General features: G+C 42.7%; 1 protein-coding gene across 1 annotated transcript in view; it reads left to right on the top strand.

Annotated features, from left to right (window-relative positions):
* The window catches only part of c2h10orf67 (chromosome 2 C10orf67 homolog), a 201,626-nt gene that overhangs the window by 122,344 nt on the left and 60,888 nt on the right, over positions 1–18,394 (top strand). Inside the window, exon 9 of the mRNA XM_080214695.1 lies at positions 16,419–16,472. Within this exon, the coding sequence (XP_080070821.1) occupies positions 16,419–16,472 (54 nt within the window). The remainder of the gene's footprint in view (positions 1–16,418; positions 16,473–18,394) is intronic.

Below are 18,394 nucleotides of genomic sequence, written 5' to 3'. Positions count from 1 at the left end.
AAGTAAGAACATACCAGTTCTTTATTCTACCTTCAATATAAGTTTCACCATAGATAGGTGTAGATTTCTTTATCCTTCAATCAGAATTCAGTAAGATACCATTTGGTAGCTGTGTTTTCATTAGATTTTATTACCATTTTATTACCATTTTAAGTTTCAATGCCAAAAGATAGCAAAGCTATCAAATATTATCTGCCAAAATGTTATATATCCCAGGATTCACTCATGATCTACCTCATATATGAGTGAATCTAATGTCACACCCATCAGTTGTGGTGCATTTACTTTTGTACCTGTTTGGCAATATGTCCTATGTCATACATACCTCATATTTTTGAATCATGCAGTAATACTACTTTAAATTCTGATGGGGACCACAAAAATAGGGAGGTTATTCAGTTGTACAGGACACTGGTGAGGCTACACTTGGAATACTGTATGCAGTACTCATCATCTTATTTAAGGAAATATGTAAATGGGTTAGGAGCAGTTCTGAGAAGGTTTACCAGACTAATACCTGGACTAGGTGGGTTGTTGTATGAGGAAAGCTGGCCAGGCTAGGCTTGTTTCTGCTGGAATGTAGAAGAGTCAGAGGCAACTTGATTGAAACATGTAAGATCCTGAGGGGTCTTGACAGGGTGGATGTGAAACAGATGTTTTCTCTTGTGGGAGAATCTGGAACTAGAGGTCACAGTTTAAAAATTGGAGATGAGACTTTTTTTTTCTCTGTGCGTTGTGAGTCTTTGGAACTCTCTCCTTGAAATGTGATGGAAGCAGAGAATTTGAATATGGTAAAAAAACACTGCCAACATCATCTGTAAGAGCGTCTCAAAACTCCGAAAGATAGCTTGAATCACTGATTCTCAGTGACATATGTTTCTTTGGAATAATGTGAAGAATATGTACAACCCAGTGAGGAACCAGTCCTTAATAAAGAGTATTTATTAAAGTAAAAGAAAAATACCCGACAAGAATGGGAATGGTACATGGGATTTAATGGGATTAAGAGTTGTACAAGGGATTTAATGGGATTGAGAGTTATAGATAGGCCTGGTAGGTATGGATATGATCGGTGCAACTTGTGGGCCGAAGGGCCTGCTTGTGCTGTGGTGTTCTCTGTTCGATGTTCTAAGAAAGACTAATATACACTACACTAGCCACATTCCCTGAGCTCACCACGATACTCATTTTCCCAAACAATATACACTTCAATAACTCTATAAGTCAAATCCAACTCATAGTTACCATACAGTACAACCCAGATAACCAAGTGTGGGAAAATGTCTTTTACTGGTTCAGTGAAAGTACAAAACTGCATCTCTTAGAGAAGAATATCTGCCATGGCTCTAAACATTAGATGGAATAGGTTTTTCCTAGACGGAACTGGCTTCTCTGCAAATTTTGGGGTGCCTGGCTGTTGGATAGAAACTAGCTTTCTTCCCCACTGAGGGTGCTAACAGTGTTACTGTTCAACCACTTTAATATGCTGCCCAGTGGATTTGGTTGTCTATCTCTCGAATTCCTTGCCTTCAGAAGTTATCAGCTTGTATAGCCACACTGACCTCACACTTTCTAATCTTATTACTGGGCAGATCACATCGCAGTTAATTCTGTGGATGTCTGCTGATCCTGTTTCATTTGTTATTTTGCTTCCATCTCAAATTCACTGTTCACCTCAGTACCTTCCAAATTCTGAACAAATATTTTGCTTTTTAAGGCAGAAATGGATAGATTCTGAGTAAGCTGGGGGCAATGGGGGGGTGGGGGGGGGGGGCAGGAATGATAGGATATAGAGGGTAGGATGACGACTCTGGGTCAGTACTCGTTGGAGTTTAGAAGAATGAGGGGAGATCTTATTGAAACATATAGGATACTCCGAGGCCTGGATAGAGTGGATGTGGAGAGAATGTTCCCACTAGTAGGAAAAACTAGAACCGGAGGACACAACCTCAGGCTAAAGGGACAATCCTTTAGAACAGAGGAATTTCTTCAGCCAGAGAGTGATGAATCTGCGGAACTCTTTGCTGCAGAAGGCTGTGGAGGCCAGGTTGTTGAGTATCTCTACGACAGAGATAGATAGGCTCTTGATTAATAAGAGGATTAGGGGTTATGAGGATGAGAAAACAACCAGCCATGATTGAATGGCGGAGCAGACTCATTGGGCCGCGTGGCCTAATTCTGCTCCAATGTCTTATGGTCTTATGGATGGATACAGATTTGAAGGTACTTTCAGATCAGCCATGGTTTTATTAAATAGCAGAGGAGGCTTGAGATGCTGAATGGTCTACTCTTGCTTATTGTTCATATGGTCCTGGCAAGCATAGCACACAAATGTTGGTACTTCTCAAGCATCTGCCACATCAAGGGAGGAGGGTGAAGTGGTGCTGGCTACTGCTTTTCCCAGATTTATTGCCACTTTCAAAAGTGTGTTAACCAGGGTTCAGAGTAAACACACTCCTCTTAGAGTGAAGGGCAAGGCTGGCAGAAGTTGGGAACCTTGGATGACTTGAGGCCCTGGTCAAGAAGAAGAAAGAGGCACATGACATGCATAGGCAGCTGGGATCAAGAGGATCTCTTGTAGAGCATAGTGGGTGTAGGAATAGAGTTAAGAGAGAAAGCAGGAGGGCAAAAAGGGAACGTAATATTGCTTTGGCAGATAAGGCAAAGCAGAATCCAAAGAGCTTCTACAAATACATAAAAGGCAAAAGAGTAACAAGGGAGAGAGTGAGGCCAGTTAAGGGTGAACAAGGTGATCTATGTGCAAATCCACAAGAGATGGGTGAGATCCTAAATGAATATTTCTCATAAGTATTTACTGTTGAAAAAAGCATGGATGTTAGGGAACTTGGGGAATTAAATATTGATGTCTTAAGGAGTGTACATAATACAAAGAAGGAGGTGCTGGAAGTCTTAAAGTGCATCAAGGTAGATAAATCTGCAGGACCTGATGGAGTGTATCACAGGACATTGTGGGAGGAAATTGTGGGTGTCCTACTAAGATATTTGAATCATTGATAGTCACGGGTGAGGTGCCTGAAGATTGGAGGGTGGCAAATGTTGTGCCTTTGTTTAAAAAGGGCTGCAGGGAAAAGCCTGGGAACTACAGGCCAGTGAGCCTCACATCTGTGGTGGATGAATTGTTGGAAGGTATTTTGAGAGACAGGATCTACAGGCATTTAGAGATGCAAGAACCAATTAGGGACAGTCAGCATGGCTTTGTGGAAAATCATGTCTCACAAATTTAATTGAAGGAGTAACAAGAAGGTAGATGAGGCCAGTGCAGTTGATGTTGTCTACGTGGACTTTAGCAAGGCCTTTCACAAGGTACAGCGTAGTAGGTTGTTGCATAAAGTTAAATCTCACAGGATCCAGGGTGAGGAATCTAAATGGATACAAAATTGGCTTCTTAACAGAAGCCAGAGGATGGTTGTAGAGAGTTGTTTTTCAAACTGGAGACCTGTGACCAGCAGTGTGCCTCAGGGATCAGTGCTGGGCCCACTGTTATTTGTCATTTATATTAATGATTTGGATGAGAATATAGGGGACATGGTTAGTAAGTTTGCAGATGAGACCAAGATTGGTGGCATGGTGGACAGCAAGGAAGGTTATCTCCAGTTGCAGCAGGATCTTAATCAGTTGGGCCAGTGGGCTATCAAATGACAGATGGAGTTTAATTGAGACAAATGCAAGATAACGCATTTTGGTAGATTGAACCACGGCAGGACTTACTCAGTTAATGGTAGGGCGTTGAAGGGAGTTACAGAACAAAGAGATCTAGGAGTATATGTTCATAACTCCTTGAAAGTGAAATCACAGGTGGACAGAGTGGTGAAGAAGGCATCCAGCACGCTTGGTTTCATTGGTCAGAACATTGAATACAGAGTTGGGACATCCTGTTGAAGTTTTACAAGACATTGGTAAGGCCACACTTGGAATTTTGTGTGCAATTCTGGGTCACTCTGTTATAGAAAGGATATTTTTAAACTAGAAAGAGTACAGAAAAGATTTATGAGGATGCTACTGGGACTTGATGGATTATAAGGAGAGGTTGAATAGACTGGGACTTTTTTCTCTGGAGCATAGGAGGCTGAAGGGTGACCTTGTAGAGGTCTATAAAATAATGAGGGGCATAAACAAGGTAGATAGTCAGTATCTTTTCCCAAAGGTAGGGGAGTCTAAAACTAGAGGACATAGGTTTAAGGTAAGAGGGGAGAGATACAAAAGTGTCCAGAACGGCAATTTTTTCATACAGAGGGTAGTGAGTATCTGGAACAAGCTGCCAGAGGTAGTAGTAGAGGCAGGCACAATTTTATCTTTTAAAAAGCATTTAGATAGTTCATGGGTACAATGGGTATCAAGGGATATGGGCCAAATGCGGGCAATTGAGATTAGCTTAGGGATTTAAAAAAAAAAGGGCAGCATAGACAAGTTGGGCTGAAGGGCCTGTTTTCCATGCTGTAAACCTCTATGACTCTCATTTTGAAGTAGTTTCTTAAAAATCTTTTGAAGATTTTTCCCTTTTTTACAAATAGCGCAACAAACTGGGTGGCTCGTGGCACAGTGGTTAGCACTGCTGCCTCACAGCACCAGGGACTCAGATTTGACTCCTGCTTGGGTCAGTGTCTGTGTGGAGTTGCACATTCTCCCCGTGTCTGTGTGGGTTTCCTCCAGGTTTCTTGCCAAAGTCCAAAGATGTGTGGGTTAGGTTGATTGGCCATGCTAAATTGCCCCTTAGTGTCAGGGGATTAGTAGAGTAAATGGGTGGAGTTGCAGGAACAAGATGTGGGTGGGATTATGCAAACTCGATGGACTAAATGGCCTCCTTTTACACTGGATTCTATGATTCTATGAAACCCTCAAAAAGTGATACAGTACAGCATGATCATTTTCCCACAAATACATACAGAAAAAGACAGAAAAAAAAACCCATCACAGTTGGTTTGGGTAATAGAATGCAGCCAGCACCTTCCATCAGAATGAAAGGATATTTCAGAGAATAGGGATAGCAGAATAAAGTCATAAAAAGGCACGGTGGTGCTCACCCTCACTTTGAGGATAATGGCGACGGAGCTACATGCCTTATGGAAAACCTTGTAGGAGTATGTCAGACAATGTAAATCCTAAAAATTTGAATTAGGTGCCCTGTTCCTTCCAGCATCCATCTGATTGAGCTCAGGGTATACAAGTCAGGAGTTCCATTGGGATACATTCCATAATTTTGAATTGAAGGAGATTTTGCACTAATCCATGAGGAAAAGCTATTTTCTCGTGCTGCAGATGTTAGGATAGTAAACAGCCTTTTCCCATTATTATCAATTATTTTTATATCTGGGAGACCCAGAAATAAATGCAAAGGATTAAACTCTGAGGCCATATTGAAAATCTTCTCAAGCCCTTTAAGGACAAATATGAGGTAATGTATTTTGGAAGATCAAATACAGATGGGAAATGGCAGAGCCCTTAAGAGTATTGATAGGCAGAGGGATCTGGGTGTACAGGTACACAGGTCACTGAAAGCGGCAACGCAGGCAGAGAAGGTAGTCAAGAAGGCATACAGCATGCTTGCCTTCATCAGCCGAGCACTGAGTTTAAAAATTGGCAAGTCATGTTGCAGCTTTATAGAATCTTAGTTCGGCTGCACTTGGAATATGATATTCAATTCTGGTCACCATATTACTAGAAGGATGTGGAGGTTTTGGAGAGAGTAACAGAAAAAATTTACCAGGATGTTGCCTGGTATGGAGGGCATTAGCTATGAGGAGAGATTGGAGAAACTTGGTTTGTCCTCACTGGAACGATGAAGATTGAGAGGCGACCTGACAGAAGTCTACAAGATTATGAGGGGCATGGACAAAGTGGATAGTCAGAAGCTTCTTCCCAGAGTGGAAAAGTCAATTACTTTGACTTTTCAAGGGTGAAAAGTAAGGGGTGCGAGGGGCAAGGTTTAAAGGAGATGCACAGGGCAAGATTTTTACACAGAGGGTAGTGGGTGCCTGAAACCTGCAGCAGGGAAGGTAGTGGAAGCAGATATGATAGTGACTTTTAAGGGGCATCTTGACATACATGAATAGGATGGGAATAGGGGGATATGGTCCCTGGAAGGGTAAGGGGTTTTAGTTCAGTCAGACAGCATGATCGGTGCAGGCTTGGAGGGCTGAAGGGCCTGTTCCTGTGCTGTAATTTTCTTTGTTCTTTGTTCTTTGACAATAAACCAGTAGGTTTTAATTTTGACACAGAATCAGAAGCAATACAGATAGTTCCCCCCATACCCACCTTGTATTTTTGGCACGAGAATATAGTTGGATCAAGCTTGGCTCAGCTTCCCGCCTCGACACTCCATAGTGTCCAGCCCAACCACAAGGCCCTCCAAAGAATGCCAGCTTAAAGGGGTTACACCACCACACTCCTTCCCCCCATCTCCTGCAATCACCTAAGAGGAAAACAAAAAAAAACACATCATTAACATAAGCAACAATTCACAGAAAAACATCAGGGGAAATCCCCATGAAAACTTGGCATATGTTTTGTCAGCCTGACAACTTCCAAACTCTTGCAGAATATCTCAACTCTGAGCTAGGTTTGTCTGGATATGAAAAATCAGGTCAGGTCAAGGCAAATGGCAAACTCATCAATCCAGGGTCTAAATCATCCTCGGTAGCTACCATATTCTCCATTACTGAAACAACTAGGTGCTCGTGTTCCACATTTACGATCGGGATACCCATTCCCAATCCAGGCGGATCTACATGTACTGCTGGAATCACCTTTTGATCCCTTGTATCAGACACTGCTCTCCTCAGGTGATCTACATGTTTCTTGATGTGCGATCTTTGCATCTCTACAATATAAGAGACCAGCCCTGTCATTTCTATGCTCTTTCCAGCCACCATGGGGTGTCAGTGTGGCTCAGCTGGCTGGAACAATGCAGAGAGATATCAACAGCATGAGTTCAATTCCTGTACTGGCTAAGGTTATTCATGAAGGCCCTCCTTTTCAACCTTGCCTCGCCTGAGGTGTAATAATCCTCAGGTTAAATCACCAATAGTCACTGCCTATGGTCATCTGGGACTATGGTGACTTTATCTTTTAGTAGTTACCCATGCCGATCCTGCTGCAAAATTTCTTAACATGACTAAATCTTCATCTTGGAAGACTCTGTCGTTCTTCCTTGATCGTGATTTTCTTTCTCAGAGGCTTATTTAGCATCCATGGTCCCCATCAAATTTGGAACTATCACATTGAACAATGTCTTTAAATGATGAACCAAAAGCAATTTGGCTGGCATGACCCCCATGGTCACATTTTGCCTAGTGTTATCAGATAACAAAAAGCTGGTGACCCATAAAGGTAGAGATCTATTAACTTGTTTCATCATTGAGGCCTTGAAGGCTTGCACGGAACGTTGCATGAACCAATTTGATTGTAGGTGCTAAGGTGCTGACCTAACATGGAGAATGCCATTTGATTTTACAAATTGCTGAAATTACTCCACTGTGAAGGATGTACCATTGTCAAATGCTAAGACCTCCAGGGTCCCATGAATGGCAAAGATTTTTCTCAATTTATCAATGGTAACAGTGGCTATTGTAGACTTCATCAACTGGACATCCAGCCATTGCAACTGAGCATATTTGGAGATAATACATTTATTAATGATTTGGAAGAAGGAACGAAATGTGTTATCTCAAAATTTAAAATTTACTTATAATCACAAGTAAGGCTTACATTAACACCACAATGAAGTTATTGTGAAATTTCCCTAGTAACCACACTCCAGTGCCTGTTCAGGTCAATGCACATCCATCAGATTGTGGGAGGAAACCGGAGCATCCAGAAGAAACCTACGCAGACACAGGGAGAAGTTGCAGACTCTGCACAGACAATGACCCAAGCTGGAAATTGAACTTGGATCCCTGACGCCCTGAGGCAACAATGCTAACCACTGTGCCACCGTGCTGACCACAGATGATGTGCAGATGATTTGCAGATAATACAAAGTTGGTTTTGAGGGTGAGCTGTGAGGAGGATGCAAAGATGCTTCAGTGTGATTTGGATAGGCTGAATGTATGGGTATCTGCATGGCAGATGCAGTATAATGTGGATAAATGTGAGATTATCCACTTTGGTAACAATAATAGGAAGACAGATTATTACTTGATGGGTGTAAATTGAGAGAGGTGGATACTCAGCGAGACTTTGGTGTCCTTGTGCATCAGTTACTAAAAGTAAGTATGCAGGTACAGCAGGCAGTAAAGAAGGCCTTCATAGCGAGAGGATTTGAGGATAGGGAGAGAGATGTTTTACTGCAATTGTATAGAGCGGTGGTGAGGCCACTTCTAGAGTACTGTGTGCAATTTTGGTTTCCTTATCTGAGAAAACCTAACAAGGATTACTATAGAGGAAGCACAGCGAAGGTTTACTAGACTGATTCCTGGGATGGCAGGTCTGTCATATGAGAACAGACTAAATTGGTTGGGATTATATTCACTGGAGTTTAGAAAAGTGAAATGGAGTCTCATAGAAACTTATAAAATTCTAACAGTGTTAGACAGGGTAGATTCAGAAAGGATCTTCCTCATGGTGGTGATTCCAGAACTAGGGATCATAGTTTGAGGATAAGAGGTAAATCTTTTAGAACTAAGTTGAGGAGAAATTTCTTCACCCAGTGAGTGATGAATATGTGGAATTCACTTCCACAGAAAGTAGTGAGACCAAAATGTTGTCTGATTTCAAGAAGAGTTTCAAATGGAGTTTAATCCGGATAAATGTGAGATGATGCATTTTGGCCGGAATAATGTAGGGGGAAGTTATAAGATAAAGGGTAAGCCCGTAAGGAGTATAGAATCGCAGCGAGACCTGGGGGTGCAAGTGCACAAGTCTTTGAAGGTGGCAGTGCAAGTGGAGAGTGTGGTGAAGAAAGCCTACGGTATGTTAGCCTTTATAGGAAGGGGTATAGAATGTAAGAGCTGGAGTCTAATGTTGTAGTTGTACAGAACGTTGGTTAGGCCGCATTTGGAGTACTGTGTCCAGTTCTGGCCGCCTTACTACCGGAAGGACATGGAGACTCTGGAGAGAGTGCAGAGGAGGTTTACCAGGATGTTGCCTGGTATGGAAGGACTGGGGTATGAGGAAAGATTGAAGAAATTGGGGCTCTTTTCTCTTGAAAGACGCTGACTGAGGGGGGATCTAATAGAGGTATATAAGATTATGAAGGGTATAGATAGAGTAAACAGAGGTAAGCTATTTCCTATAATAGAGACACATAGGACAAGGGGCCATGGACTTAAGGTGAGGGGGGAGAGGTACAACACAGATATTAGAGGGAGGTTTTTCACACAGAGGGTAGTGGGGGTATGGAATGCTCTGCCAAGTAAGGTGGTGGAGGCAAACTCGCTAGAGTCCTTTAGGAGTAACTTAGACAGGCACATGACTGAGTTGGAGATGGGTGGATATAGGAGATCCTTTTAAATAAGGGTCATTAGCATTGGGGCGTCCCTGGTAATGTAAATGGGTATAGTATGATAATAATGTTTTTTCTCTTTTCATTCACAGGTTTTAAGTCGGTCCACCTCGTGTCCAATGAGGGGCATATACACGATGGGTCGTACTGGGGCTGCTCTTGGTTGTTTGAGATTGGCCTAGTGCTTCATGTCGTTAGTGTGTGCCTAAACTGGACAAGATACGGGGCAAGATGACAGCTCAGTGACTATCGCTGATTGCTGTGCAGACACATGGATTTGGGCCGGTGTCTGTGGGAGTTTGCGCATTCTCCCCGTGCTCGCGTGGGTTTTCTCCGGGTGCTCCGGTTTCCTCCCACACCCCAAACATGTGCTGTTAGGCTGATTGGCAGGAATAAATTGTCCCTAAATCAGTTTCCCTCAATCTGGATGGCCATAAAACATTAGATAGGGGTTGTGGGTAGAGAGGTGGACTGGTGTTGTTGAGATGGCGGCGCAGGCTCGTTGGGCCGAAGGGCCTGTTTCCCGGGCTGATTTTTGATCTTTGTTCTCTGTTCTTTGTTCTAAGAAATTAGATATAGCTCTATGGGATATGGGTGGAAAGGGAGGATCAGGATATTGAATTTGATGATCAGCCATGATCATAATGAATGGTGGAGCAGGCTCAAAGGCCAAATGGCTGGTTTCTGTGTTTCAATGTGCATTTACTAGAATCAGAAACCTATGGTCCATAAAGGGTTTTGCAAAATATGTACTCTTGCCCAGGGTCACCCCGGCCACTTCCACAGTTGCAGTGGCCTGTTTAGCTTGACAACTAAAACATTGACTAACCATACTCTCTATATCTGTATCAAGGCCCAGCCACCACATATAACTTTTGGCTAGTAATTTCATTCTGCTTTGAGCTGGATTTGAGTCACGTAGGTCTTGCAACAATAGCCATCTTCTTTCCATATCCCGTATTCACAAGTTATCTCCTTCCTCTTTTGCTGATAGGGCTTTAACAGCTCTGACTTCTCACATAGCCACCTTTACATTACCATCTTTTTTAACCTTTGATAATATTGGGTCTCTATCTGTCCAATCCTTACATGCTTCGCTGAGACCAGCAAGGACTGTATCATATGCAGTGGCAGCACTACCTGTTGTGGAACTAGTGGTGCCAACCTGCTAAGCGCATCCGCATATAAAATCTGTATCCCTGAGAATGCTGAAATATATAATTGTATACGGCCAATAAGAGAGCCCACATCTGGACTCTTGCTGAAGATATTGGCAGCACTGATGAAATTTTTGATTGTATATATGACCACCAAGCTTTCCTTATTGATTTGGGAACATTTTGTTCCACATCAGGAAACGTCCTTGAGGCAAAGGTAATTGCCATTTGCTGCATTAGGCATTCTGCTCCCACAGAATGCTTCAGAAATCACCAACAAAGGCTTGGTTCGATTGTGATGCACCAATAATGTCAATGACTCTCGAGCCTGTTTGATTTTTGCAGATGCCACATTCAGGTCTTCTCCCCATCACCGTGATGTTTCTTTAACAGTTGTAGATTGGAGCTAAAATGGTAGTTACATTTGGTAGAAACCTACTGTAATAGCTCACTATTCTGAGAAATTACTTTAATTCAAAGATATTTGTGGGATGTGGAACCTTTTATGGCTTTTACTTTATCTTTAGATGATTTAGATCCCTTATCGAGCTCCTTAGCCAGTTTCTTCACAGGAGTTAAATGAATCGTGGTTTTTATTTGCACATTCTGTCCTAACAGGTTTACTCGGCACCATACTTGTGAATGGTACATAATTTCTAAATTGGCAGGCTTCTTGGTTGTGCTCTCCCCCACAATGAATAGAGGCTTTTGCCCTCGATGTTGTATCTCTTTTATTGGACTCTTCAGTACCTGCATTTGGGTTGGCCTTCACAACAGCCGTTTCCTGCCACAAGCAGTTTATTTCATTTAGCATGCATTGCAATTCACTGACACCCTGTTCTGCATTTTCAGTCACCTGAGCCAGCTTCACAACCTTTTCTAGTGAAATTCTGGTCTCAGCCAATTGTAAAATCAGGCTGTTCATACCATAGGAAAAACAGTCCCTCAACATTTCCCCTAAAGCTGGGTCAAATTCTGCAATGCTCTGTTAATGCTCTCAATCTGGCCATGAAGCCTGTGACTATCTACCCTGGCTCTCAGACTGCTGGGTGAAATTCATACCTCAACATAATAATTGAGGGTCTAAGGTTAAAATGATTCTTAACCAGCTGAATCACCAGGTCAAAAGTTTGTGTGTCTGGAGCATCAGGCGATGTAGAACTTCTGATTAAATTATAAGTCTATGGGTCACAAACTGTAAGCAGAATAACGTTCTGCTTTTCTTCAGTTATCTCATTCACTACAAAGAAGTAATGTAGCCTTTCAATAACTGGCCCCAATTTTCTACCTAAGGGTTGAAATGTTATAATTTCCCGATTAAAGGCATTTTAACATGTGCCTATATCTTATCTTTGACACGCCAATTTCTCTTCCCTCTAGCTGTGCACTGCGATCCCCAAGTTGCTGGGAAGTTTTTACTCATCGCCAGTATAATGAATTGAGGGCAACTCAAAGCTTCAGAGCAAAAAGGCTTTATAGCCAACACAATGATTTGTTATACATATAAATAAGGTTCAACAGAATAACTATGTGACTGTACAATACTCTCCCTGGCTCCAATTGCCACTTGTTCCTGACCTTAGATAAGCACTCTTGCACTCAATGTGCTCAGTTTCTCACCTCGACATTCCATAGGGTCTGGCTTGACCATGTGGCCCTCAAGGAATGCCCCGTTAAAGGCACCACACTCTTACAATAGCCTTCCACGGAGTTCAGAAAGGCCAAAGTCTTAGCAGGCTTGTTGAACATCCTAAAGGTTCCATCAAAAGTAACCCTCCTGATAGCAGGATATAGGAGGCTTACTGCATTTCAGTAGCTTTCAGATATTTTCTAACCTCATCAAAACTTCTGCATCTTTGTTGTATCACCAAGAAGTCTTGGAAGAAAGAGACCTTTTCTTCCTCATGGAGCAAGGCCCCACCATGTTTGGCCACTTCCACAACGCCTTGGCTACCTCTGAAGTTACAAAAATGCACAATAATAGGCCAAGATTGTTGGTTGCCTCTAGGTCTTAAAGACAGGACACTATGTGCCCCTTCAAACTTAATACGCCCAGATTTTGCACTGAGATTGAGAAAACTTGATAGCCAGCTGTCAAAAAAATGAACAGAGAGCTTACCCACAGCTCCTTCTGGATTTCAGATCACATGGATATTCTTCCTGTGAATATCCGGTTCTCCAGATTTATCAGAATATCTGACATACCATGCAGCTGATTTTCTAAGGATTGCAAGTGGGCCTCAAAAGAGGAAGCTATATTCTCAACAGTAAGGATTTTTTCCTTCATCAAGCCTCTTACTGGTATTCTGCAGTTCATCTGTGTGAGCACTGATATTCTGTGTCAAAACAACCAGCCTGATGTCTTTGACTTTAATAATATTGTCATCATCTGCAATGCGTTCAAGAGTGCTAGATCAAGAGCCTGCTTCCCAACCCAGTCACCATGTTTGTCAGTGGTGGTGGGGGGATTGAATATTTGTGAAAGGGGAAACAATCAAGTGGGCTGCTTTGTCCTAAATAGTGTCAAGTTTCTTCAATATTGTTGGAGCAGATGAAGATGACGGGCTTAAACACTACTCTGTGATGTCCTGGAGCTGAAGTAATGGACCTCTTATAACCACAACCATCTTCCTTTGTGCAAGTTATGACGGCAAGCAGCAGAGGGTTCTCACTGAATCCAGTTTTGCTAGAGCTCCTTGATGTCATACTCAAAGCTCCCTTGATGTCAAAGGCAGCCACGCTCATAGAGTCACAGAGTCATAGAGGTCCTTTGGCCCAACTTGTCTATGCCACCCTTTTTTTTTAAACCCCTAAGCTAATCCCAATTGCCCACATCTGGCCCATATTCCTCTATACCCATCGTACCCATGTAAGTGTCTAAATGCTTTTTAAAAGACAAAATTGTACCCGCCTCTAATACAACCTCTGGCAGCTATTTCCAGACACTCACCACCTTCTGTGTGAAAGAATTGCCTCTCTGGACATTTTTGTATCTCTCCCCTCTCATGTTAAACCTATGCTCTCTAGTTTTAGACTCCCCTACCTTTGGGAAAAGGTATTGACTATCTAGCTGATCTGTGCCCCTCATTATTTTATAGACCTCCAAGAGATCACCCCTCAGCCTTCTACGCTCCAGAGAGAAAGGTCCCAGTCTATCCAGCCTCTCATAACTCAAACAATCAAGTCCCGGTAGCAACCTATTAGATCTTTTTTGCACCCTTTCTAGTTTAATAATATCCTTTCTGTAATTGGTGACCAGAATTGTACGCAGTATTCCAAGTGTGGCTTTACCAATGTCTTGTACAAGTTCAACAAGACATCCCAACTCCTGTATTCAATGGTCTGACCAATGAAACCAAGCATACTGAATGCCTTCTTCACCACTCTGTCCATCTGTGACTCCACTTTCAAGGAGCTATGAACATGTACCCCTAGATCTCTTTGCTCTTTAACTCTCCCCAACGTTGTACCATTAACTGAGTAAGTCCTGCTCTTGTTCAGAATACCAAAATGCATCACCTTGCATGTATCTAAATTAAACTTTGTCTACCATTCGTCAGCCCACTGGGCCAATTGATCAAGATCCTGTTGCAATTGGAGATAACTTTCTTTATTGTCCTCTCACCTCACCTCTGGCATTCAGTTCTTTCGTCCATGCTTGAACCATGGCTGTGATGAGGTCTGGAGCTGATTGGCCCTGGTGGAGCATCTGTGAGCTGGTTATTGCTGAGTAAGTGCCACTTGCTAGCACTGCTGGTGATCCCTTACATAACTTTACCGACTAGCCTGATGAGGAGGTAATTGGTCGGAGTGAATTTATCCTGTTTCTTGTTTCTGGGATATACCTGGGCAATTTTCTACATTGCCAGGTAGATGCCAGTGTTGTAGCTGCACTGGAACAGTTTGACTAGGAACAGAGCAAGTTCTGAAGCACAAGTCTTCAGTACTATTGTTGGGACATTGGCAGGACCCATACAGCCTTTGCAGTATCCACTCCATTTCTTGATATTATGTGGAGTGAATCAGATTGGCTGAAGAACTCTGGAGGAGGCTGAGGTGGATCATCCACTCTGCACTTCTAGTTGAAGATTGTTGTGAATGCTCCAGCCCTATCTTTTGTATCGATGTGCTGGGCTCCTCCATCATTAAGATGGGGATATTTGTGAAGCTTCCTGTTCCAGTGAGTTGTTTAATTATCCTCCACCATTCCCGGTTCGATGAGACAGGGCTGCAGAGCTCAGATTTATCTATTGGTTTTGGAATCGTTTAGCTCTGTTTATTACTTGCTGCATATTTTGTTTGGGACACAAGTAGTCATGTGTTTTAGCTTCACCAGATTGACACCACACTTTTAAGTATGCCTGGCATTGCTCCTCACATGCTCTCCTGCACTCTACGTTGAACGAGGGTTGATCCCTGGTAATGCTAAAGTGAGGGATTTGCCAGGCCATGAGGTTGCAGGTTGTGGTTGAATACAGTTGTGCTGCTGCTGCTGGCCTACTGTGCCTCATGGATGCCCAGTTTTGAGTTGCCAGATTTGATCAAAGTCTATCACATTTAGCATGGTTGTGGTGCCATACAATGCAATGATGGTATCCTCAATGTGAAGATGGGACTTTGTCTCCACACACATTGTGTGTTGGTCACTCCTGCCAATACTGTCATGGAGAGATGCATCTGTGGCAGGCAGATTGGTGAGGATGAGGTTAAGTATGTTTTTCCCTCTTGTTGTTTCCCTCACCGCCTGCCAGAGTCTCAGTTTAGCAGCCATGTCCTTCAGAATCTGATCAGCTCAGTCTGTGGTGGTACTACCAAGCCACACATGATGATGGACATTGAATTCCTCCACCCAGAGTACATTCTGTGCCTTTGCCACACTCAGTGCTTCCTCCAAGTGATGTTCAACATGTGGGAGTACTGATTTAATGGCTGAGGGGGAATTGTATGTGGTAATGAGCAGGAGATTTCCTGATCCATGTTTGATCTGGTGCCATGAGATTTCATGGGATAAAGAGTCAATGTTCAGGACTCCCAGGGCAACTTCCTTCATTATACCATTGTGCTGTGCCACCTCTGCTGTGTCTGTCCTGCCGGTGCCACAGGACATACTAAGGAATGGTGGGGTGTTTGGTACATTATCTGTAAGGTATGATTCCATGAGATGACTATGTCAGGCTGTTACTTGACTCGCCTGAGAAACAGCTGTCCCAATTTTATTGAATTATAGAATCATACACCACAGAAGAGGCCCTTTGGCCCATCAAGTTGCATTGAAATGTGAGAAACGCCTGACCACCTCCTCCCACTACCACCCCCTTCCCCCCGCCACCCCCACCCACACCTAATCCCATTTACTAGCACTTGGTCCATAGCCTTGAATGTTATGTTCACACAAACCCCTAGCTGTTCGTAAGGTAGACTATGCAGGGTTGAAAGAGCTGTGTTTTCCGGTGCCTAGGTCAATGCCAGGTGGTCTGTCCAGTTTCACTCCTTTTAGTTTTATAACTACTACAATATTTACCTATTGTAACTGTTAATAATGGTAGGAAACTGTAGATCTTTTCTGGATGAATGAGCTCAGGTTGCCTCTATTTTTCTATATTTATTCCATGAAGTCAAGCTAAGTTGTTTTCACATTTCCTCAATTTGCAGAATCTAGAGAGGTATGTGGTGCAGTGCTGGTCAAGGGAGAAAATAATTTAAAGACAAGGGAAGACATCAATGTGGATTTTTTTTTAGGAAATCACTGATCAGGGACCAACGTATAGCATTGAACAAATTCCTTTTTTTTATATTAACAGTTGGAAGTACAGAGATTAAAAATGGAAACTGCATTAACTACTGCAAAGATGCAGGTAAGTGGGCAACTACTAGCAAGTCTGATTCTCCAACAATCAGGTATGTGTTGTCATGAACAAAACAACGTCTGTATTTAATATCTGGATTAGACAGCAAAAAGCACACTTAGCACCAATGTCTCAGAAGCGAAAACTTTTATCTGGAAGATGGTGGTGCACTGAAGAATTTAAGATGATCCTGTAGCAGATAAAACTCATCCTGATATGGAAAAAATTGAGCAAGATTCAGTGCTTTATTTACTGTAGAATTACTGGTAGCATTTAACTGGAAGAATTATAGCACACTGGTCTATTTACTGCAGCATCATTACTAACATCAGCCATGCTACATAAATGAAGAGCAGTAAGTATTTATTCCACATTGATTTGTCTCTTAGTCTTGGTAATCACTTAATTTATACAAGTTTAGACAAACTGATTAAAACTGACAAAAAGAGTAGCATGAGCTGGACCATCTATTACTAACAAATATTACTGGACCATGTATTACTAACAAAAACAGATAATACAAAGGGGGAAACTAGCATTTTACAAATGGGCTAACAAGGAGAGAGGAGTTTGTTATAAAAGTTAAGAGAGCTCTCCACCCCAATTTATTTTTAAGGAATTCTGTCGTTTCATATATTCTTCACTTTTGTTACTACACTTATTATAGTCACAGCTGTGACGTGGTAGAATGTTAAATGTAGAGATTAAGCAAGAAAGTAGCAGAGATAGAAGGTGAAATTCTGCCACTAGCCCCTGGCGGGTTTGGTGGCAAGTGGGTGCAATGAATCTGATGGGAGCCAAAAAGTCAAAAATTTATTGACGCATAATAGAACACAAAACATTACAGCACAGTACAAGCCCTTTGGCCCTCGATGTTGCACCGACCAGTGGAACGAATCTAACGACCCCCTAACCTAAACTATTCCAATGTTATCCATATGCCTATCCTCTGACCATTTGAACACCCTTAAAGCTGGCGAGTCCACGACTGCTGCAGGCAGGGCAATCCACGTCCTTACTACCCTCTGAGTAAAGAACCTACCTCTGATATCCATCCTATAATTCCTACCCCTCAATTTAAAGCTATGTCCCCTCGTGTTAGCCATCACCATCCGAGGAAAAAGGCTCGCACTGTCCACCCTATCTAACCCTCTGATCATCTTGTATGCCTCAATTAGGTCACCTCTTAACCTTCTCTCTAACGAAAATAACCTCAAGTCCCTCAGCCTTTCCTCACAAGACCTTCCCACCATACCAGGCAACATCTTGGCAAAACCTCCACTGCACCCTTTCCAATGCTTCCACATCTTTCTTATAATGCAGTGACCAGCACTGTACGCAATACTCCAAGTGCAGCTGCACCAGAGTTTTGTACAGTTGCAACATGATCTCACGGCTCCGAAATTCAATCCCTCTACCAATAAAAGCTAACACACCGTACGCCTTCTTTAACAACCTTTTCAACCTGGGTGCCAACTTTCAGGGATCTCTGCTCATAGAACATAGAACACTACAGCACAAACAGGCCCTTCGGCCCACAAGTTGCACCGATCACATCCATACCTACCAAGCCATAGAACTATCTGTAACTCCCAATCCCATTAAATCCCATATACTCATCCAGAAGTCTTTTAAAAGACCCCAGCGAGTTCGCCTCTACTACCACCGACGGCAGCCAATTCCACTCACTCACCACCCTCTGAGTGAAAAACTTACCCCTAACATCTCCTCTGTACTTGCTTCCCAGCACCTTAAACCTGTGTCCTCTCATAGCGACCATTTCAGCCCTGGGAAACAGCCTCCGAGAATCCACTCTATCTATTCCTCTCAACATTTTATAAACCTCTATCAGGTTGCCTCTCAACCTTCGTCTCTCCCGGGAGAAGAGACCTAGCTCCCTCAACATATCTTCATAAGGCATGCCTCCCAAT

The sequence above is a fragment of the Carcharhinus amblyrhynchos genome, chromosome 2 (assembly GCF_965287045.1).
Source record: "Carcharhinus amblyrhynchos chromosome 2, sCarAmb.v2.hapA, whole genome shotgun sequence".
In the NCBI taxonomy this organism is placed as follows: Eukaryota; Metazoa; Chordata; class Chondrichthyes; order Carcharhiniformes; family Carcharhinidae; genus Carcharhinus; species Carcharhinus amblyrhynchos.
This window is presented reverse-complemented; position numbering and strand designations above follow the sequence as displayed.